Genomic DNA, 23300 nt, shown 5'->3' with positions numbered 1-23300 from the left:
AACGTTAACTCTTAGAGGTACTGAACCTCCTGATCGAAGAGCCCTTTGGCTTCATTCTTCTACCAACAAAGCCACGGACCTCATCATGAAGAAGATTAATAGCTTACTGTGAGTTAACTTGCTCAGCTTTTTCACTTAACCACATGCTTGAGATACCCCTGTGGTGGTACACATCACCATTGGACAGATGGAGGCAGTTCAGAGGAGTTTATTGTCTCCATGAATATTTCATAAACATCTCAGAAATACAAAAATAAAACATCCCTCAAACCTCTTCACTGTGGCATGGTCAGATGAGCTCTGTGACGTTTACATTGACTGCTTTTAATCCGACAGATGGTATCATACAAAAAAGGGATTACTTACAAAGGTTCATGCGAAAAACACCTCATCCATTCAAGGACCACAAAACACAACAAGTAAAATAGTAAATTGCGGTAAACATTTCAGTTCACTGAAATTAAAGGAGAATACACTTTACTGTCCATCCAATACAAAGATTGCAAAGAGGATGTGTTTTATTATCTGCATGCAAACATTTCTGCAACAACAAGCCTCAAGTTTAAAAGTAAGAATTTTAAAATAAATACTTAAATATTCACCGGGACATTAAGACAATATCATTGGGATATGAGATTTAAAAGAAGGGATTCATACAACTTATCTGATACACATACAGAAGAACTGACCACCTGTGTTCCATAGAGGATAACCTGGCCGCTACATGCCCAACATCCTCACTAACCTATAACAAAATTATCAGTATGGCACAGATGTGAACCCCCCTCCCCAATATTGCATTGAAAATATAAATTAAAACAGTTCTACTTTTGTACTTTATATATAATTTTAAATTGCAATAAGAACAAATGTATCTAGCTGAAAGATTACTCAAAATAATTGAAACCCATAACTGACAGTTACATTATAGTGTTTATTCCTTATTTAGAGTTATTTTTTATAGAATCATATAATCATTAAATCATGTTTTTAACATTTTGTTTGATTGCAATACTTATATGGGCATGTTGCACCATTCCATGAAGGTCTAATGAAAGTTATCATTAGTGACCATTGCAAACAGTTTTCAGGGACCTTGCTGACAAACCTTTTTGTCATGACAACAATTCTGTACTATAATTTGTAACTGCGGGCATATCAAACAGTTTCAGGAGTTTACATTCTCACAGTATCTAAGATACAAGATTGAAATTATTCAGCTGACATTTTGAGATGTCTATGGACCTCTGAAAACACGACAATGTCATCATTGGAGTTCAACGCCTCTCACTTTGACCTCAGCATTTGGAGAATTTGGCTGCACAGACCAGAACATATGAAGACAGTGCTTTGAATCACTCTATGCTCTCGTTGCCATGGAATCACAAAGACAATTTATTTCAGAAGTCCTTCACCAGAGACGGCTAATAAAGTTGGTAACTAAAGAATCTTTGCCTTCACTCCTCAGTAGGATGGAATGTCCAGTGCATTCTTTTCTATAGTAGGCTATGTCACTGAGAACAACTCTCATTAAATGGTTTGGAAAAACATCTGTTAATAGCAACTGTTTTCAGGAGAAGCTTATGAGGAATTGTGACATATCAGAAAAAATATGATACACATTCTATGAGCACAACTTCCCCAGACCAATGGATATTTAGAAATCTCTGTTTAAGTATTTAGATTTTTGGCTAATGAAGCATTACATGAGCTAAGAAAGTGGGATACACTACTTCACACATAAAAGTTACATATAATATGAAGTTGAAGGGTAGAGGGAGTGTGGGGACTTGGGAGAGCCGTCTGGCCAATTATGTCCATTATGATGGTGTTCGTGAATGGGTGGGCTAAGCCACCCTGTCACAACCCTGACCTCTGAATCACAAACTGAGTGATCTATGTCTCTCATCATTGGCTTCACTGGCAGGCAGGCTGTTTGTGATGGCAAGGGTTTACAGTTAATGCTATGGCAAAATCTTAGTCCAAGTCAGGTGGGAAGACAAATGCTTCTGCTGCGCATTCAGCATCCAGGTCCTCATCCTCCTCTGGAATGTTCTCCTCCCAGGTGAACACATCGGAGTTGTTGTCATGTTGTGACCTCTCCGTGGACCACGGGCACAGAGCGTCGCGACGCTCCAGGGGCGTGTTGCATCTCTCTGAGTCCAGCTCTTGTGAGCTTAGAGTTGGAGATTGTATATTTTCTTGTTCTGCAGCCGGTACTGCAGTTTGTTCTGCGTTCTCTTGGCCGGCGGTGGTGCCGACGGCAGCAGTGCTGTCATCTGCCTTCGCTTCCTCAGTGCCTCCTGTCTCCCATGGACAAACATTTCCCCGAGCACTGTCTTGCCTTTTTGGTGTATCGGTTTCCCACGGACAGACGTCAGCGGCTACGCTTCCTTGATGTTTGAGCTTGTCACCAGTACTTCCCTTTTCTGTGCTTTCTGTTTCCCACGGACAGACGTCAGCTTTGGCACTATCTTGTTGTGTTGACCCTTCAGGTTCCTGAGATTCCCATGGGCAGACATTCCCTCTGACGCTATCTTGTTTCGGGAATGGCTTAGCGCTAGCTTTAGATGAGGTGGACCCTTGTCTGGACGATGTCCTACTCACCTGTTTAATCTGAGTTGGTTGTGGCTCTGCGCTTTCGACCTCCCATGGGCAGACATTCCCTCTGACGCTGTCTTGTTTCGGGAATTGCTTAGCACTAGCTTTAGATGAGGTGGACCCTTGTCTGGACGATGTCCTACTCACCTGTTTAGTTTGAGTAGGTTGTGGCTCTGCGCTTTCGACCTCCCATGGGCAGACATCCGATGGCGGAGGCGGTGCAGGGAAATCCCAAGGACATGCTTCGGCTGTGTTTGTTGAATGCTTGGACAGTGTTGGGGATATTCTAGGGGCAGCTTTAACTGGACCTTTTGTTGCTTCTCCGTCCTTCGGTGTTGAGCTTTCTTCTGTTTCCCAAGGGCAGACATTTGCATGAACACTGTGTTGCTGTTGTAGTTTTGGAGTCTGTTTAGGCTCTGTTTTCGTATTTATAGACTCCTGGCTTGAATGGACCACAGCTGCCTGCTTTGACAATGGAGGTTTTGGACTATCGGCCTCCCAAGGACAAATATTTATTTTACCTGGTTCAGGTTGATCTGGGGAATCCCATGGGCAGGCTTCCACGTTAACTGTCACCTGTTTTGTCAGCTGTGGGGATTTCTTAATTACACTCTGTGATGTTTTTTTATCCTCAGCGGCGGCTGGTTCCCCTGACTCCCACGGGCACACATTAGCCTTGGCGCTGTCTTGCTTTTGCACAGGTTCTCCCGACTCCCACGGGCACACATTCGCCTTGGCACTGTCTTGCTTTTGCACAGGTTCCCCCGACTCCCACGGGCACACATTCGCCTTGGCGCTGTCTTGCTTTTGCACAGGTTCCCCCGACTCCCACGGGCACACATTCGCCTTGGCGCTGTCTTGCTTTTGCACAGGTTCCCCTGACTCCCACGGGCACACATTCGCCTTGGCGCTGTCTTGCTTTAGCACAGGTTCCCCCGACTCCCACGGGCACACATTCGCCTTGGCGCTGTCTTGCTTTAGCACAGGTTCCCCCGACTCCCACGGGCACACCTCAGCAGGTACTGTCTCCTGTGTCTTTGGCACGCTACCAGGCTCTGGCGTCCCCCCGGAGTGACTGACATAAATCACTCTCTCAGTTGGTTTTGGCACCCCAGTATTTGACTTGAGGGAACCTTCTCTAACCTGAGGTACAGTGGCATCTGGCGCATCCCAAGGACACACCATAGCTTCCGGGGGTTTTGGCACCTCCCAGGGACAAACATCAGCCACTATGCTTTGTTGCCTCCTGGGTGGCACTTGCAGCATGGATCTGCCCCTTCCATCAGAACCTATACTCTTCAAACTGCTCTGAGGTGTGATTACATTCTCATAGATCCTCTCTGGACCTTTGGTGTTGTTTAGCTCCAAGTCAGACTCCCAGGGACAGACGAGAACTTCAGGGTTAGGCTTTCTCCTAGGGCTCCTGTCTGCAGATTCAGTGGAGGAAAGTCTTATTGCATTCTGCTTCATAAGTAATGGTTTCAGGTCTGTTGTTGTCATGCTCCTTTTCTGGAGCTGCGGGGTTTTCTTCGCCACATCTACAGAGAGGGTCGCAGTGAGTTTGGTTTTATCAGTCGATAGGCCCCTAGCATGGAGGAGGCTTTTGGTGGTGGAGCGGAATGAAAAGACACGAATCTCCTTGCCAGTTGCCGATGGCGACACTGGAGCACTCGAGGAGATTGGAGCCTTCAGTCTAACGGAGTCGCCGTCTGAGTCCACGCTGTCGATGCTCTTTTGCTTCGTGGCCGAAGGCAGTTGCTCAACGTTCTCCCACGGGCAAATTATTAAGGTGGGTGACTTCTCGGCGGGCGCATCTTCCTCATTCTTATCGTTAGCTATAGAGATAGTAACATGTTTCTTGCTCGGTCGCCTCTCTTCCTCAACTTCCCAAGGGCAGACTTCAGCTTTGTCAAACGATTCAGCAAGAAGGGCCTGAGATGTCTGCTCTTTTATGCTGCCAACGTGTTTTAGTACTGGAGTCGTGGGGCCACTCTGTGCGGCTTCTTCCATCAGGGAGTAATAGTCTGTGCTAGTCACCACAGCACTCAGTGACTTCTTCTGCCTGCTGTCATCGGGATGAAGGAAGTTTTTGTCAACAGAAAGATTGTGTGCACTCGCCGACTTGCAGACCATTGGCGGTGCGTCCAGAGACTCCGCTTGTGAGTACTGTGAATGTTGGGAGAGTTGTGAGTATTGGGAATGTTGTGAATGTTGTGAGTACTGGGAGGCCCTCTTGTCCACTAATATTGGTGTTAAAGACCCAGCAAATGAAGGAGTTCTTGAAGGAGTCCTTGAAGGAGTATTGTCAAAAGCAGTCTGGGACTTGGGTACAATGTTTGGTGATGGCTCTTTGGAGTAATCCTCCCTGTAGGTGATGTAGGTGATTTCACTGGGCTTCTTAGAGCTGGCAGAAAACAGGCTTGGTGATGGAGAATGCGTTCCACTTCTATCCTCTCGGCTATGCTGCCGTGATATGGTCCCTGGGAAGTCGGTTATGTGCTTTATGATGGAACGCCCGATCCCCAGACGCGAGCTTCGCTTTTTAGAAATGTGGGGGTTGTTGTTCGCCATCTTTTTAGTCTTGTGGATTTCCAGCTGAGAGTACAACTTTTTCAGCTCATCCTGGTATAAAGGGAGGAACAAAGGCACAGTTGATGAAATGAAAGAAAAGAGGTTTGACAGGTTTAGAATACAGAGACACAGAATAATGTATGTGGAATGAAAAAGTGACATAAAGTGGGGCAAAATGAACATCAAGTTATAGAAATAAATAGTTAAGAAAATATATTATATTTATTTTGCTGAGTACTGTCAGCATTACACATTATTACTGGTAGTTTTCACATAATGTAGTTATGACTTCTGTTTAGGATTATTTATAGGGGTTATTACATCATGCTTTAAACTCTTGTTATTGTTTTGTGTGATTGAACAATGACTTATTTACAGAATGTTGGTGTCAAATTGGTGATGATTTCAGATACAGTATACTTATTATGTTAACTTCTGTTTAGTATCACAGTGACCACAAACACATTTTCGAAATGCACTATTATTTCAAAGCCTCCCCTTGTGAATGCAGTTATGCGTGGGCATAGCACTGGTGCACTAGCCACTAATGGGCTTTAAAGGAGTAGTAATGGGCTTTAGAGGGGTGGTAAAGTTTACCCGGATGTCCTCATGCTCCACATGATCACTCCAGGCAGAGACAAAGCTGCTGTTGAGGTAGGAACGTCGCAGGTCCACCTCATCCTCATACACCTCAGCTGCTATCACCTCCCGCCCCGGTTTGGTCACATGTAGGAACTACCACACACACACACACACACACACACACACACACACACACACACACACAGAGAGAGAAACACACTCAGCACACAATGAACACACAGTGAGGTGAAGCACACACAAATCCCGATGCAGTGAGTTGCCTGCTACAGCCTGCTCGGGGAGCAGTGAGGGGTTAGGTGCCTTGCTCAAGGGCACTTTAGCCGTTCCTACTGGTCGGGTTCGAACCGGCAACCCTCCGGTTACAAGTCCGAAGCGCTAACCAGTAGGCCACGGCTGCCCCTTCTGGCCTAGCTTTAAGGTATTAATTACTTGTATAATCACCCAAACAGGTGTGATGCACCTGTCGTCATCAATCTGTATGTTATGGTTTCTGACTCATGAAAATATGTTTGTTTAGCTCAATGGACTGGTAGCATGGTCTGGGCTGGAAATATGGTCCAGAATGTCACCTTTGGAACGAAGAGCAGTCCCAATGTAACAGTGATAGTGGCGTGAGTATGAGTGAACTCAAGCAGTAGGGTCCAGTCTGGATGGAGACTGTGATGGGAAAACCTGAGGATGGAGGAGACAGAAACTATGGTTCAGGTTCAGTTGTTCTCAAATACTTCACGTGTTGTCGTCACTCAAAATGAATAAAAAATGTGGTGACTTAAAATGGGGAAAGGGTATATTTGTCTTTAGTTTTACAGTTTTACAGTTGTGGCCTATGACACAGTACACAATAAGAGTATTCCCTCTCATAATAGAACAGTGATCAGAGTTAGTGTGGCAACTGTGGGTAACTGTGGGAGGTCTAGGATTAAGTTGGTACATTTTGAACGGTCTTCCGGCCTTACAGAAATCTCCGAAGCCTTTCACCCACCGGAGGAGATGAAACATGCAGGACAGGATCATCTCGTTGTGGATGGCGATGCTCATGTAGCGAGGCTCGTGGAAGGCCGAGGGCACTGGCTTCACTGCGCTGCACAGGAAGAGGCCCCAGCAGAGGAACAGGCGCTCCGCTGGGGCCATGAAGACGCAGTGGAGAGAAACAGAGGAGATGAAGACAGGCCCTCTAGACTGAACATTAACCTCACATCCAAAACTGCAGGGAGAGCCACTGTGTCCAGTATGTGCACAAAATTTAAATCAGTGATAAACTCTTTATGGTCTCTGCCTCTAGCTGGCCATTTCCAGACCCTGTACTTCACAAACATTCATCTGCATGACAGTCACACATAATATTGTCCTTTCTTGTTCTATTGAGTGCCAAACTCAATAGAATCACTTTCCTGTTGCCACCAAGTAAGTGCGCTCCATCTCCAGAGAATGCCCAATGAATTATATTTTCATGAGACTTCACTCACCCAAAGCCATCATATAGTCCCAGCGGTCAATGTCACACTGGTTGAAGGCCTGGCCATTCGATGTGGTGGAGGTGACCAAGAGCGGGACGTTGCGGTCGCGGTTCTGCAGGACACCGGCGGTCCATGCGCACAGGAACCAGCTCACGGTGGCCACCATGACTCCCAGCAGTCTCAGCAGGCTGGTGCTGGACATGTAAGGCACCCTCTGGGCTGTGCGCGACAGGAACACCTTCAGAACCCTGGGTGGAGTGATGACAGGACCAGAACACGTGTCATGCTGACATGCAACTGATACATTTCAGGTAAACTTAAGATGTTATTACTTAAGATGTTATTAACTTGAGATTAGTTATAGAGATGGATCAGTTTTAGAGGCAAGAGCAACGCTGTGGATGGGGAGCCCACCTGTACATCTTCAGGGTCATGGTGCCGTAAACGATGGCGAAGCCCAGCAGTCGGACCCACCGAAGCAGGATACAGCGGAAAGTGCTGGGCCTGAAGAACAGGATGAAGACCTGTCCAGAGAAAGGGAAGAGGTGTTAGCAGGTCTAAAGTAAGTCTTTAGTTGTCTTTTGCATTGTATGGATAGGCTGACATACAGTCAGTGAGGAAAAGAGTGATGAAGTACAGTATATTTGTATGATAGAAAGAGAGAGGGAAAAAAACACGCGCACACACACACACACACACACCACAAAGATCTCCTGATCACACCAGATCAAATGTGTGTGGCTTTAGAAAGGTAGCGGCAGTCCCCTGTGGCTGGCCCGGCCAAGATGAGACAGACGGGGCCACCTGTGCCCTTTCCAGCTGGACTGTGGCCAGACTCTAAAAGGCTCCGCTCCGCCATGCAGACAGAGTGGGTGGACCGTGTTTGAATCCATCCTTTTGTAACATTTCACCCATTTTGTGTCTGATGCCTGTTACATATTTAAGCGCAGAGGTTTTCACATTCTGAAGCATTCTATTCATGTATCACCAGATTAGGTATAGTATTTCATAATCTGCCCATGTATTGTTAATATATCAGATCATGTTTGGTTTAGTCATTTTAAATATCTGTGTGATGAATCAGCTGAAGTCAACTGAATGTTTTGGTTATGGAGCAAAAACAAAGAGTAGTTACTTCTATACTCTTTGGCAAAAACTTAGATGCCTAGATATTGTATATTATAAGTAGAAACGCTTATGGATTTGTATCCACAGATTCTCCATGAGATTGAGAATATTCCTAAAAGCTTAGCCAAATATATGGTAATGCTTATTGCAATTTCAAAAACTAAAAAGTAACTGATGGATCGCAATCAATATTCTGTAATGGCACTTAGCAATTCCAGGTTATGCAATGCACCCTGCCCCCTTGCACCAGTCTAGGGCAGTCATTATAATATAATCCTAAATGCAGTGCACTAATCTGCAGAGAATGTTTTAATCTGGCACTCACTGGGAAATAGAGCAGCAGGGACCCAAACAGGATCGTCTCCAACAGCAGGAGACCCGACGCACGTATCCTCTGCAATAAGGAGAGAGAGAGAGAGAGAGAGAGAGAGAGAGTTGGGGGCGAGTGAAAATGAGGGAGAGATGATGATGAGAAATCAAGGAGAAAATATAGAGATCATGAAATTAATGGAGGCGGAAGACTTGTGGAAATCAACAAATAATGACCACACAATTTATAATATTCCACATGTTTTCCATCTACATGGGTCTTTGCATGTGATCTTCGCAACATTCATTACACAACTCGAGAACATGAAAAATTAAAGACCGATAAGTTCCCCGGGTTATAAAGCGGGTTTGTAGAATATTTGATGAAAATACTATAATATGTACAACCACCCTCATGAATTAATAACAAAACTAATAAAAACACCAAGGCTTTGCGAGCAATTCAGCAGTAACAGGGTGATGTTCTAATGCCGTACTCCCTTTTCCCTGTCTCTATCCTGTTCGCCCAAATATCCACAGGACTTTAAAAATGCATGAAATTGCCAGATATCAAGAATTGATGGAATTGCCAAAGATACTGTATCTGCACACAGCTTATCTCGGTCCTCAGCGCACAGCATATGCAGTGGAGACTGGGTCAAAAGGGAATTGATGTTATGATATTGTGAGGATGAAACATGCTATTATGAGAGGCCTGTGATGAGATTACTCCATCGTGTGATATTATATATCTGTAGCCAGATTCATAAACACCAGTGATGCGTGTGATGAGTTTGTTTACTTCGCTCATATTGCTGTCAAAGTTTGAGATTTTTAGGTCATTCTAATCAGATCTGGTCAGGTCAGATCAGATCTGTTTTCTTGAGCTTAAGGTGGCTCTGTTGATATGGAGCACATTTACATACATCATTGACTTACATGAGATGTCTAAATGCACATAGCCCATGAGATGTCTTAATGCACATAGCCCATGAGATGTCTTAATGCAGAATCTAATTTATGGAAAGCATTGTTTCTAATGTTTCTAATGTTGTTATAAATCATCACCAAGCACAGCACCCTTCCTGTTACGTTTAGGTCAGGAATCTGATCACTACCAGAATGCCAAATGGACTGCACGCTGTCAAGGGAACAGAAAATGACGTGTACTCTCTTTCTTACTCAGCCACATTTTCATAGCCATCTCATAAAAAAAACAGGACCCGCTAAATGACATGTTTAAACTATTGAACCATGCTATCAACCACATCTTAAACAAATATGTACGTTTTCATCATCTGACACATTCATACCGAAGACAGAGAGCAGTGATGGCGGACTGATAAAATGTGTTCAGAGTGTCAGGATGGAAGTAGATAGGGTAACGCTGCAAACTCCTTGCTTTGCAGAGTGGCTTGTTTTGTCACATTGCCTCTTGGTTGCCAATCAACATGATCAAAGTTTCCGCCCACATGAGTCAGCCGGTCTACAATGTATTGCCAAGACTGAGCCTGGCGTGCTATAGGCGTTGTTGCTGGCTCTCAAGAATATTGTCGCTATACACACAACACACACAGCCTGTTTTCGTATAGAGCCACACTAGCTTGTCATTTTTCTCTCTCATTTATAGTGAGTACAAAATGTCTCCACTGAAAAGGACTTGTTTTCGGCATTGCCGATATCTGTCACAAACAAGCCATTCTATTCTGTGCTCCCATTTTATCAACACATTTAAGACCTTGATCTCATTTTGGTGGCCTGGAGAGAGGATGTTCAAACAGCCCACTGATCCAGAGTGAGTGAGTGAGCTCGTTTTTATCAAACTGGCCACATCTCATTATAAGTACACAAAGCCAGGTCAAAGCTGACGCACAGAAATGGATCCGCGTCTCAAACATTCTCACTGATATGCTCTGTAAATGTCATGCACATAATAATAAACCCTTTCACACAAAGGTGAGAAATATTGTTGTTCAGCCTGGGTCGTAATTCTCACTTGCTATATCTTTCCATCCAACCGGCCAACTATACGTTTACATCATTTGCACCCATTATCAGTGTGGGTATACACTGACTCCAGGATAGTTGTGACAAATGTCTGGCAAAGATAAGCATACATTTTTCTTATTCCTGTTAAAGCGATGAGAGCTCTTATACCCTTTCTGAATACTTCCTTTGTTGGAGCTGTGGAGGTTGCTAGTGCCAATCAGTTATGCGATATCTAACGCATCTGACAGCACAAAGTAGTTTTAGCCTTTCTCTAGGAATTTAATCTATCGTGTAGTGGCTAGAAGTGCTTCTGTCCACGCCTCTGTCCACTCTCATCCTCCAGTAATAGTGTTGATTGATGTAGTATTAATTGCTACCTAAGGTCTCCTCTGCATTGTAGCTTGAAGCTTATTCCTCATTTTTGTAAATCACTTTAGATAATAGCATCTGCTTAATGAATAAATGTAAATGTAAAGCTACTGTCAGCTGCCTGCCAGGAAGCACAAGTCTGATCTTTCTACCAGTCCTAGGCTCTCCTCAAACTGGCCTCTGTTGATCTCCCTTGATCTTGTACTGAAGAGGCAGGTAGTGTCCAGGTCCAGCTGCTCTAGTATCGGAGCTACAGCTATATGGATAGATCCAGATCCAGAGCTCGACCTTCACCACCATCCCCTGCAGCTCCCCACCCCCACTTTCACCCATCCACCCATCCACCACTCCACCCCTCCACTTCTCCACCCATCCACCACTCCACCCCTCCACTTCTTCACCCATCCACCACTCCACCCCTCCACCCATCCACCACTCCACCACTCCACCCATCCACCACTCCACCCCTCCACCCATCCACCACTCCACCCCTCCACTTCTCCACCCCTCCACTCCTCCACCCCTCCTCTTCTCCACCCATCCACCACTCCACTCCTCCACCCCTCCACTCCTCCACCACTCCACTCCTCCACCACTCCACCCCTCCACTCATACCTGTCAACATTTAGCTTTCCAAAAACGGGAGATTTTTTTTCGGGGGGGGGTCAGTGTTTATACCGGATCTGTGTTTGCATATTTAATACGTTTCATACACGTGTTTCAACACTGCATTTTGGTCGTTGCTTTTACCTTACCCTTACCTTACGCATGCCAGTTATGTATCCACCAGCTCCCCCCCTTGCAGCCTACTTCCAAAACTCCAAAGCTGCTTGCTGTCAGATTTGGTTCCGAGGGAACAAGTTCAGTGTATCAACAACACTCAATAACAGTTTATGTGATGTGTTAATCAATTAAATTCCCAACAATTTCACAACAGCTAGTTCTGGAGTAGGCCATTCATCTAGCCCGCTTGCTTACGACGAGACTCAGGCTGCGCAGTTGGCACCCGCTTCCTAATTTGGGTTTTGAGTTGCCAGGTTTTAGCCTATGACAAAACAGTTGAAATTGAAACTAAGTGATCGTGTATGTGTAGGGTGTATTTCATACACAATCTTGCAACCTGAATGCATCAATGATTTTAAAATGAAGTTTGAGGGCCATGCAAATTACGGGAGTTTTCCGGGAGAAATAAGAAAACGGGAGGGTGCTGGAAGATGACCTTGAAATACGGGAGAAACCCGGGAAAAACGGGAGTGTTGACAGGTATGCCTCCACTCCTCCACCCCTCCACTCCTCCACCCCTCCACTCCTCCAACCCTCCACCCCTCCACCACTCCACTCCTCCACCCCTCCACTCCTCCACCACTCCACCCTTCCACTCCTCCACCCCTCCACCACTCCACTCCTCCACCCCTCCACTCCTCCACCACTCCACCCTTCCACTCCTCCACCACTCCACCCCTCCACTCCTCCACCACTCCACTCCTCCACTCCTCCACCACTCCACCCTTCCACTCCTCCACCACTCCACTCATCCACCCCTCCACTCCTCCACCACTCCACTCCTCCACCCATCCACACCTCCACCCCTTCACTCCACCACTCCACCCCTCTACCCCTCCCCACTCCACTTCTCCACCCATCCACCCCTCCACTCCTCCACCCATCCACCACTCCACTCCTCCACCACTCCTCCACCACACTCCCAACTCCACCCTACTCCTTCTGCCCCACTCTCTCACCTTGCTCCCCCGGTTCTGGTAGGTGATGAGCATGCTGAGGAAGATCAGCACCATGAAGAGTGCCTGCACCGTCATCACGGCCCCCCGCAGCAGCCAGTCCACCCGGACCCGGCATGGAGAGCCGTCCTCGCAGCGAGCGCAGCCCGGCCAACAGGGCAGGCACACGGGCATGGAGGGGTAGCAGGCCTGGGTACCGTTGGCACGGCCACCTTTGGGGCCTAGGAGAGAGAGATGGAGAGAGAGAGAGAAAGAGAGAGAGAGAGAGAGAGAGAGAGAGAGATGAAGGGGAAGGTAGAAGAAAGGGAGCAAGAGATATTTTTTTTCAAACTGACACTGCTAAACAGAAGAGGCTGGCTGAGCATGTGTAGAAGGGGCCCCTTGGGATGTCAGCCTTGGGATTGTTGCCGTGCAAGAAGCCATTTATAGTCTGGTTTGACACTTTTATCACATTGACATTATGATGTTCAAGAGGGTTTTATGGAACCAATAATTACTTGCACATAATTTTTTGGTACTTAAAGCCAGCGATTCCCAACTCATGTTAAAACAGATGTTCCAGCATGAATAAATTATTGATACATGGAAATAAAGAGATGAGCATTCCTGCAGCTTACTTGCTAAACACATTATACGAGAATCCCTCTGAAAATTAAAACAGGGAAACAGATGGCAGAACCATCAGGCTCTGAAAACAGAAACCTGAATTCAATTACTTTTACGATCAAAGTTCATTTTCTTAATTACGGGAGCTTGCTCATTGTTGTTGCGAAGATCCATTTAAATACCAGGCCTCTTCTTCCTCGCCTTGTCCGTGAAGTCACATATGCATAATGCATGAGAGGAGACCTGGATTGCCTTTTAATCATGTTATGCCATGCCTACCCACCTGTGGCCCGGGCAGCCTGGGCAGGGCTGTAGAATCCCTCTTTACAGCGGCAGCAGTACTGGCCCAGTCGGAACCCCTGACCAGGTATGGGCTCACACTGAGAGAGAGAGAGAGAGAGAGAGAGAAAGAGAGAGAGAGAGAAAAAGAAAAAAAGGAGAGAGAGAGAGATCACATTTTTTATTATCTTTGATCATGTTTTATTATCAAAGGAGAACTAAAAGTCTGGGAATGATGCATTTAGTACTGAAGTTTGATATGTTTTGGTCCCTTTGAGTTAAGAGATCTCGAAGAACAAAAGGATGTGAACACATGATGACTCGGCTCTGGGTATTTATCACCAGAGGAACCATATCTTACCCTGCTACTCATCTGAATAGTCTCCTCAGTATGTGATAATTAACTGACACTGCCCACTGACCTGGGATACATTGCAATCGAGAACTATCTCTCTGAAGCTTCCTTCTATTGAAACCATTGGTAACAACATCAAGCGTAGTAGGAGTGAGTGGATCATAATGTTAATGAACACAGTGGCTGAATGTCTCTTTGGGGTAACCAGATTCTCTGCGGTGAAATTCTATCTATCTGTGCGCATTTACAGTCTGCTCACAGATAATTATATCAAGCCTGGACGAGGGCCGCAGACATTTTCTCTCTCTCTCTCCCAGTCTTTTCCCTCTCTCACCCAGTCTTTCTCTCTTTTGTTTTTACTCCACTCTCTCTATCTTTCTATGTCTTTCTCTCTCTCTCTCTCTCTCTCTCACACACACACACACACATGCACACACTGTGTCTGTGTTAATCTATGTTAAAACGTAAATGGACCAGTAATACCTCTATTGAAAGGGCTTTATCACTCGCATCTCTGCACAGGGAAATCCCTGAGCAAAGGAACACACAAGCAAACCCGAATGCATCTATGTGTGCCAGAATAACACACATACAGTCTCAAGGCCATAAGTCATTCCCTTCCTTTCAGGAATTATGGAGATGGGAAGTCCATTTATGTGAGGCAGAAGATTATTGGCCTCCCTGATAAAAGACAACTTCATGTTCTAATAACTTGGAGGCGATCTCCTTTCCCAAGCCTTGCCATGCTTGCTGTCTTGTCCCGAGGGCTCTTACGAGCAGGTAGAGTTTGTACCTCTCTCTGCCACTCTGAACTGTCCGTCAAAAATAAGCCTCCCAGAAGCTTTTGGCTCTTAACCTCTCACTCCGATGTGTCCCTCTCAGACACGCACGCACATTGGATTACACAACTAGTGCAGGACATTAACATTATCAAGGTGGGTAACTCTCTCAACATGTATGGCACGTTTTGTAACATATTTACATAATATTATACATGTAATGTAAATGTAATTCATGATACATGCTCGCCAGACACAAATAGATAAACAAATTGACCCTAAAATAGAAAAATCCCTTTGCCTTTTTCACAAGACGGGGAATGTAAGGAAACATGATTTATTGGGATGAGTGTTGGACTGTTGATGTTGAGAGAGTGCAGGAGAGTGGGGGTGGGGTTTCTACTGCTCTCTTAGTCGGACAGGTCCGCCAGATGAGCATGGTGGTGGGATATGCCACCAGGGATGTCAGCAGCGCTGGATTATCTTAATCCAAATGATCATCCCTCTGCCACCCTGTACAGATATCTTTAAACAGAAGGATGGACTGAAAGACAGGATGGGTATGTTGCAGCCAAGAGCAGGTTTGGAAATAGAGAGAGAGAGAGAGAGAGAGAGAGAGCAAAGATCTCTTGAATTCAAAGGAGGAGGAAGAGAGGGAGAGATGAAAGAAAGAAAGAGAGAGAGAGGGAGAAAACAAAAAGAGGGAAATGTATGGTCAGAGGGATGAAAGGATAGTGGATAACTGTTCCATGTTGGGCTCAAGGAAGACGTTAAAGAGATCAAGGACTTTAATACCCTGTGCAGCCTGATCTAAAGACATTATGCTCCGTTTCCTGGAAAGGGCCCGAGAGGTATATTGTATCACACAACATGCAACATTTGTTACAAAAGGCCTCCTCCATGTTTAGTCAGAAGAGATAGTACGGCAAGACTGTGGAAGACACCTTGTACACTACACAGGATGGATGATGGCAATTAATGGTTGAATGTGGAACCCTGTTTTTCTTCCATCTACAATGTCATTCTCTAATTCTTTTTATAGGTGTTTGTTTGGTTTTAATCATATATCAATACTAACTCCACTAACTTAAAATATATAAAATACACTGTATGTCCAAGACAGACTGTTTAAAGTTCCCATCCAAGACACTGTGTTTTGAGTGTTTGAAATTATCATCTCAGTCATGCGTAACACTACGTGTGTCTGATGTCTGTGGTATCAACAAACGAAATCTCATGTTTCAAACCTGTTGCTGATCCATAATGAGACATTAGGGAAAAGTCTGTAAAATCCATGTGTTCATTTACATATAGTTTATTAATTTAGATTAATTAGGGCTGTCAATCGATTAAAAAATGTAATCAAATTAATTACATTCTCTGTGATTAATTAATCTAAATTAATCACATATATAATTTTTGCTGTGAAAGTATTTTAAATATTTAAACTCAAATGAATCACTGAATAATCAGCATTAGTGACATTAAAGTTCAAAAACTCTTTTATTATTATTTTCACTGTTCAAATAATGGCCATAATAATCTATGATATGACCTAATATGCTAAGGAAATAAATTCAAAAGTGCTTTGGGAATAAGTTTTTTTTCCACATACAAGGCATTTCAGGCCACAGATATAACCTAGGGGACACAATGAAAACAAATTAATTCTCCGCTCTATGTCAACTCTATTTCTTAAAAGTAAAATGTTCCAATCAATGATCTAGGCAGCAAATTTTCTTCTCTCCTTTATTTTACAGTCTAATGGTTACTGACTAGAACGGCTCGGGGTCAAAGGTCATATGGAATCGATTAATCTGCGTTATTTTTTTAATCAGTTGTTTTTTTTCAAATTAATTAATTGGCCCTTTCCTACACAGTGACAGAACAATTTAATATGGAATCATGGAATCTACATGCAAGCTCTTTACCACAGGTTTGTTTTTCCAAGTGTGACTATCTGTTTTCATACAGACCTTTTCCATATGAATAGTCTCAGCGTGTGCGTAACCCTCAGTGGAGGGGCAGAAGTGTCTTCTGATAACCCTGTGACCCCGTGAACTGCTCTCATTCTGACATTTCCTGTCATGAGACGACTCGCTGACCACTCTTGCCCTCCGCTGCCTCCCCAGGGGGGCTACTAAGAGGAGCGGGTGGAGTGGACAGGCCTTCCTTCCGCACGGCCTTTCATGTGGCTGTGCTCTCAGACACCCGTACAGAACAGCCCACTGCAGCCTGTGGCTTTGATTTCCCCAGAAGCCCTGTACACCAGACAGCTGCATCTCTGCGTCGTGTTCACATACTCCGTGCCAGGCCTCTCCGTCGCATGTAGACAGATCAATTTAATTGGCAAACAGGTTTGAAGTCAATTTCACTGAAACACTGTCAGGTTGTCACAAATGCTCCCAAAAAAAAAGGAAAAAAAAGAAAAATAATTTCGCTAATTGAAGCCGAGGTAGGCGCTCAGCTCTGGGGGGTTTTGATTAGTAAATTGAATGTTTGTGAATTCTCTGAGCTGGCTGGCCTGTGGTGCAATTTGTTGGATCATTTCTCTCTCTCTCTCTCTCTCTCTCTCTCTCTCTCTCTCTCTCTCCCTGCCTGGAGGATGTGTGCCACCGAATCAAATGGAACAAGGAGTGAATGTACAAACAGCAGAGGGGGAAACCAGGTGCCACTTACCACCATGCTGGTGCGGTTGCACTGGTGAGTGTCCGCGAACCACACGTCCCCCGTGGCACACTGGTCGATATCGTAGCCCTGAACGTTGACGTCCACACGAATTACACCTCTACCACAGACATATACAGAGAGACAGGGAGGGAGACAGACCGATTAATGGAAGATGTCAGCGCCTGAAGGCGAGAAATCAGAGACTTAACATGAGAAGTGACAACCCTATAAAACATTGCAGTGTAAGTAACCATCGTCAACATGAAATGGCATCATGAAAAATATAGCACAACATGATCATTGTGTCTATATTAATAGTCAGGTGTCATCAAGGCAGCAAGTAAGTGGTAAGTAAGATGTGAGCAATATGCATAAATAATGAGTAAATCATTTTAACAAATCAAATGAATGTAAATCAGCCATACCAGTGGTTTGACTTGATGATACATGGGCTCTAGGCCCCCTGACAGCTAAAAGTGTGTTTGCTCGGGCAGCTGTTAATTAGTGGTCCACTGCTGCTAATGCCTGTAATCTGTTTCTTGGTTTCATGCAGATAGATGAATTGGTGCATTGCTGGAGGAACCCACTTCAGTTTCATTCCCAATGACTGTCCATAGGCAGGCACCACCTGGCCGAGAGGCTCTAAAAGGCTTTGAAAGGAATCTGAGGCTCAAAGGGGGGGGGGACTAGCGGCCTGTGTGCAGATGTGCAGGAGGCAGATGTGGGGTTAGATTACTGTGAGGAGGCTGTAAGTGGTGAGACGGACAGCAGCTGTGGGCATCTGGGCCAGTTAAAATTATGCTACGTTAAGTGATGTGATCATGAAGATAGATTGCATGGACATCAACATCAACATTTCCATTGTGCAGATCATTGAAATTACATTATTTCAACAATCATTCTCATTTCAGCTGAATAAACCGGACAATAACTGGGCAGCTTATCTCCATGGGAAAGGAGAGAGACCAAAAAGAATACAGTGTCTGTAAATCGGGCCAACACAGTCCTATTCTAGCACATATGATGCACAGCTTGGGAACATTCCTGTTCTGATAACGTCAGCACTGACAACACTAATGCTTTGTGCTTCTAATGCATGCACAGTGACCGGAGTAATGTTTTTTGTTACTAGTGCATGTACATAAAACATATCATTCAGACTGACAAGTGGAAACAGAGTTACCTAAACTCAGGGCTGAGGTCAGGCTTGAGGCCGTAAAACGGCATGGTGAGGGTCAGCAGCCAGCCGGGCAGGAAGCGTCCGTCCTCACACTCCAGGAAGGCTGCGTCGGCCCAGCACGCGCCGCTGCTGTTGGCCACATAGCTGTCCCCGCGCGCCCACTTGGGCGTCTCCAAGGTGGTCAGGTCGTTGACGAGTGCCCGTTTGCTGAGTCCCGCGAGCACCTGTGGCGGCGCGGCGAACTTGAGCGCCGTGAACCAGCTGTCGTCGGGCGCCGGGGGCGCCGGGTGGAGGTCGTCCCAGGTGGACGTGAAGTCCTGCAGGTAGATCTCCCGCAGCGGACCGGAGGAGACGAAGGGGGGGGCGGCCGCCACCGCCGCTACGGAGGCCCAGGGGCCCCTGGGAGGCGCGGAGGACCAGCTGGGGCCGCAGGGAGAGCGGGTCGGCGTCGAAGGTGAGCAGCGCGCGGCGCACCAGGCCCGGCCGGTCGCCCTCTAGCAGTGACCGCACCAGCGCGTGGTACCACTCCAGGTCCTCGCGGATGCTGGTCTCGCGCAGCTCGCTGGCCTGGAAGATCAGGTTGAGGAAGTTGGCGGCGTTGGCCAATGATGTGGTGACGGGCCGCAGCAGCGGGCCCAGGTCCGGGGGCGGCCGGCCGCGTGGCGGGGACAGGCGGTACGACCGCGGGCAGGTGGCCAGACCCAGAGCGGCAGCGTCGCCGCTGTAAAGGTACGCCTCTGCCGGAGACCAGTCCTCCTCCACCGCCTCCGTCACCACCGCCTCACCCCCGGTGCTGGTGACCAGGCTCGGACCGGCCGTGGTGTTAGAGGGAGAGCCAGTCTCAGCCACACCATCTCCCCCTGTCCCGGTGGAGGACATGGGGGAGGTGGGCAGCGGGGAGCCGGACGGTCCCGTGCCCAGAGATGGAGTGACCTGCCCCAGGTGCCCCGGCAGCTGGAGCAGCAGCAGCAGCAGTGCTAACAGCAGCTGTGTGGAGACAGGACATCCCATCCTCTCAGCAGACAGCAGTTCAGCAAAGTAGCCTCCTCTTCAGTGACCTCCAGTTATTACCCTCAGCTTGTAAATCCCAGTCAGAAAACGCCACTCTTCTCTGTCATCTCGTCGACTCTCACTCGTCTGCCCGGTCCGCGCGCTCGAGGGATCTCTCGCATGCCCCCCTCTCGTCCCGCTCTCCTTCGTCTCGTCTCTCCTCCTCCTCTCCCGCGGCTGCAGGCATGCACTCCGGCTCCTCCGACGTCCAGCAGGTGTAGTTAGCCGTGGTCACTTGTGCATGGAGGTGGCGGTCGCTTCCCCTGCGTGATGTTTTTAAAGTGACGCGCCTAATTTCCCCTTTCCCACCTCTCATCTAAAAACATCTGCATCCACACGCAGAGGACGGTAAAACAACAGCTAATCCTGAACTGACCGCTTCTCAACGGCTGTGCAGAGACTGGAGGCTGGTCCTCACTGGGTACAATTGATGGAAAAAAGTGAGAAGGAACAGGAACGAGAGAGAGAGGGAGAGGGAGGGAGGGAGAGAGAGAGACAGAGAGAGACAGAGAGAGAGTGAGAGAAAGATCCGTACCGACAGTGCATCACCTGTATCAGAGCCTCCTCGCTCCTGCTCCCCTTCTCTGGTCTGTCAAATAGTCTCCCGCGGCAAACGCACCTCCACCCAGCCCCACCCCCACCCCCAGCCCACCCGTTCCGCGCTCCGATCCCCTGCGAGAGGCGAGCAGGAGGGGGTGGGTAAACGAGAGAGATTACCAATGCGGAGATCCACTGGCCGGCCCCCACCTCCTCCTCCTCCACCTCCTCCTCCTCCTCCTCCTCTTCTTCTCCTCCTCCTCCCTTTGATGTACCATCAAAGACAAAGTACCCCAAAGTTTTCAAGCACTGCAGGTTGGGAGAGGAGAGAGAGAGAGAGTAATAGAGATAGAGAGATGGAGATGGAGAGAGAGATGAAGGGAGACAGCTAAAAAAGCAACAGTATAAACACAGCCTCTTACTCAGCTATCACTCGTCTGCTTTTTTTCCTCACAGTCTGTCGCTCCTCTGCAAAGCTTCTCTATCTCTCTCTTTTTCTCTTCTCTATCTCTCTCTATTATTGTCTGCAGTCTCCCAGCATTTGGTGCTGACAGTCTCTCTCTCTCACTCTCTCTCTCTCCTTCACCCTCCCTCTCTGTCACTCACTCTCTCTTTCTCTCTCTCATCCCTCCCTCCCTCCCTCCCTCTCTGTCATTCTCGCTCATACTATGACTCTCTCTCTCTCTCTCTCTCTCTGCATCTCTCTCCCTGGCAATATCTGCCTCATCCCTCTTTAGCCGAGATGCTCATGTAACGGTCGTGGTGGGTGATGAAAGTGGCACATCTGTTGGCAGAGAGAAGCTGCGGCGGTGTGAGTGTGTGTGTGTGTGTGAGAGAGAGAGAGAGAGAGAGAGAGAGAGAGAGAGAGAGAGAGATAGTCAGATAGACTCATAGACATATGTGACATTGATGTGGGATCTAACACGGGCATTTGTGTGGCCATCACATAGTTCCTGTTTTTGTGTGTGTTTAAGTGCATACATGTGTGTTTATGTGTGTGTTTATTTGAGTTAGTGTGTGTGTGTGTGTGTGTGTGTGTGTGTTTTAGTGTGTGTTTTAGTGTGTTTTAGTGTGTGTGAGTGTGTGTGTGTGTGTATGTGTGCATGTATGCGTGCTCTGAGAGAGATAGTCACTCCCTGGATTAAGCCACCACTCTCTCCCTCTCCAGCTAGGTCAAGTAGTGCTCTTTCTGAGCATATGTGCATAAGTGTGTGTATGTATGTGTGTGTTTGTATTCATAAATGTCTATGCAGGTCTAGATGCATGTGTTGGTGATGTATACTACACATAAGTGTGTGTGTGTGTGTGTGTGTGTGTGTGTGTGTGTGTGTGTGTGTGTCTGTGTTTGTGTAGGTCTTTATACGGGCCTTTGGCATGTGTGCTAGTGGGGGATGTACACATTTATGTGTAGCCCAAAGGCTTAAATATTACTCAAATGGCCTCCTCAGAACCCCAGCTGATTCAACACTTGCTTAGCAGAATCGATTCACGGAGGCCAGGAGATTGCAGTGGAGAGGGAAAAACACATGATCGGTCTCCCTCTAGACGCCTTAAGAATGCACCGGACTAACCGGAGAGAAAGAGAGAAGGAGGTGCGAGAAGAGAAGAGAAGAGAATAGGAGAAGATAAAATGCTCTAATTCCTCCCGCTCTCTCTGTCAGTGATGGAGCAGGCAACTCTGGGCGATGCAGGCGAATCCTTGTTTTGGTGCCATAGCAACAGGGCTCGGAGAACTACCCATTAATTTGTGCTACCCCCCCCCCCCCCCCCCACACACACACACACACACACCCACACACCCATACAGACACCTAGGTATGTTAAGGGAGGGAGGGGTGACAGAATTGAGAGAGAGAAGAGAAAGGTAAGTGATACCGCATGGTGAGGTGTGTGTGTGTGTGTGTGTGTGTGTGTGTGTGTGTGTGTGTGTTTCCACATTAATATTCTCTGTGTTTTGATGTGTGACAATGGGGCACAGTGGTTATTGTAGTGTGTGCAGTGCAAGACTGCTCACTGTAACCTGTGCAATGTCAGTATAGATTAAACAATGAATCTCTTCTTTATCACACCCATATCACCTAAGGTTGGATTTCTGGACTAAATCGATCCTTTCCACTCTGAAATCAGCCACCAGACTCAAGTGTGCCTGCTCGGCCTGTAACTTCTAATTGGTTTGGGAATCAGTAACCTATATTAAATATAATTTATTGGAGGTCACTTTTGAGTATGGGCCAACTTTTGAGTATTATTTTTCCTTATCAAACTGCACAAAAGCATATACATAGGTTACTAACAAGAAATAATATGTATATAGAAAGGCATTGTGCTAACAAGAATAGCTAGGTTTATAAAACACTCAAAATATAATTAAACACATGCGCGTACGAGGAACAGATGACTTTCGCCTTTTCAAGACTGGATCAAATAAACATGCATGAAGCGACGCCTGCTGGCGAGGTTACAGAAATACATATGACGCCAGACTAGGCTATATTTATTGAAATAATAATGGAGCAAGCTTGACTAACAGAGCACAAAACTGTGAGCACTGAACCGTGACAGGTTGCTAGGCTGAACCTCCTGGCGTAGGAAGCATACACAGCCATACACAAACACAATTAAGTAGTTTAGATGGGAACCTTTATATTGCAAGGCTATGTCTAAAAATAATACAGTTGACGACTTGTGTAGGCTACATAGGTCTTGCACTGGTGTATGCCTTCATGGTAAACCCTGCAAATGTAAGAAACTTTAAAATAATATTTTAAATAAAAGTATATATAAAAATAATATAAATAGAAGTATATATAAAAATAACATGACCGGTTAGAAAGACACGGTGCCCTGTGCAACAGACTCAGACTACCCATACATTCTTATAGGCTATAGGCGAATATTAAATGCGTAATTTGTAGGCTAAAAGGATTCTGGCGGTACTGGGTAATTAGGATATAGCCTACTCATTAACCCTACGACTTGAGTGCATATTCCTCTTATTAAAAAATAAACCTGAATAAAGAATGTGTGAGATGTGTGAGCATCTCAAGTTTTATTTTAAATGCACATATTTCCACAAGA

The 23300-nt window shown here is 46.2% G+C and overlaps 1 protein-coding gene across 1 annotated transcript; it reads right to left on the bottom strand.

The window, feature by feature from the left end:
* Nucleotides 1-234: 234 nt before the first annotated feature.
* gpr179 (G protein-coupled receptor 179) lies at nucleotides 235-19919 on the bottom strand. The gene is made up of 12 exons (XM_042102730.1): nucleotides 19035-19919; nucleotides 18639-18979; nucleotides 17465-17573; nucleotides 13656-13752; nucleotides 12770-12987; nucleotides 8686-8754; nucleotides 7647-7756; nucleotides 7242-7480; nucleotides 6758-6896; nucleotides 6345-6447; nucleotides 5770-5907; nucleotides 235-5223 (listed from the first exon to the last, which is right to left on the bottom strand). The coding sequence occupies exons 1-12, from the start codon at nucleotides 19644-19646 to the stop codon at nucleotides 1978-1980; spliced, it is 5421 nt and encodes a 1806-aa protein (XP_041958664.1). The 5' UTR covers nucleotides 19647-19919; the 3' UTR covers nucleotides 235-1977.
* Between the last annotated feature and the right edge of the window lie 3381 nt (nucleotides 19920-23300).

This window comes from Alosa sapidissima, chromosome 9 (genome assembly GCF_018492685.1).
Source record: "Alosa sapidissima isolate fAloSap1 chromosome 9, fAloSap1.pri, whole genome shotgun sequence".
Lineage (NCBI taxonomy): Eukaryota > Metazoa > Chordata > Actinopteri > Clupeiformes > Clupeidae > Alosa > Alosa sapidissima.
Note: the sequence above shows the minus strand (reverse complement) of the source record. Positions and strands in the feature narration are given on the sequence as shown.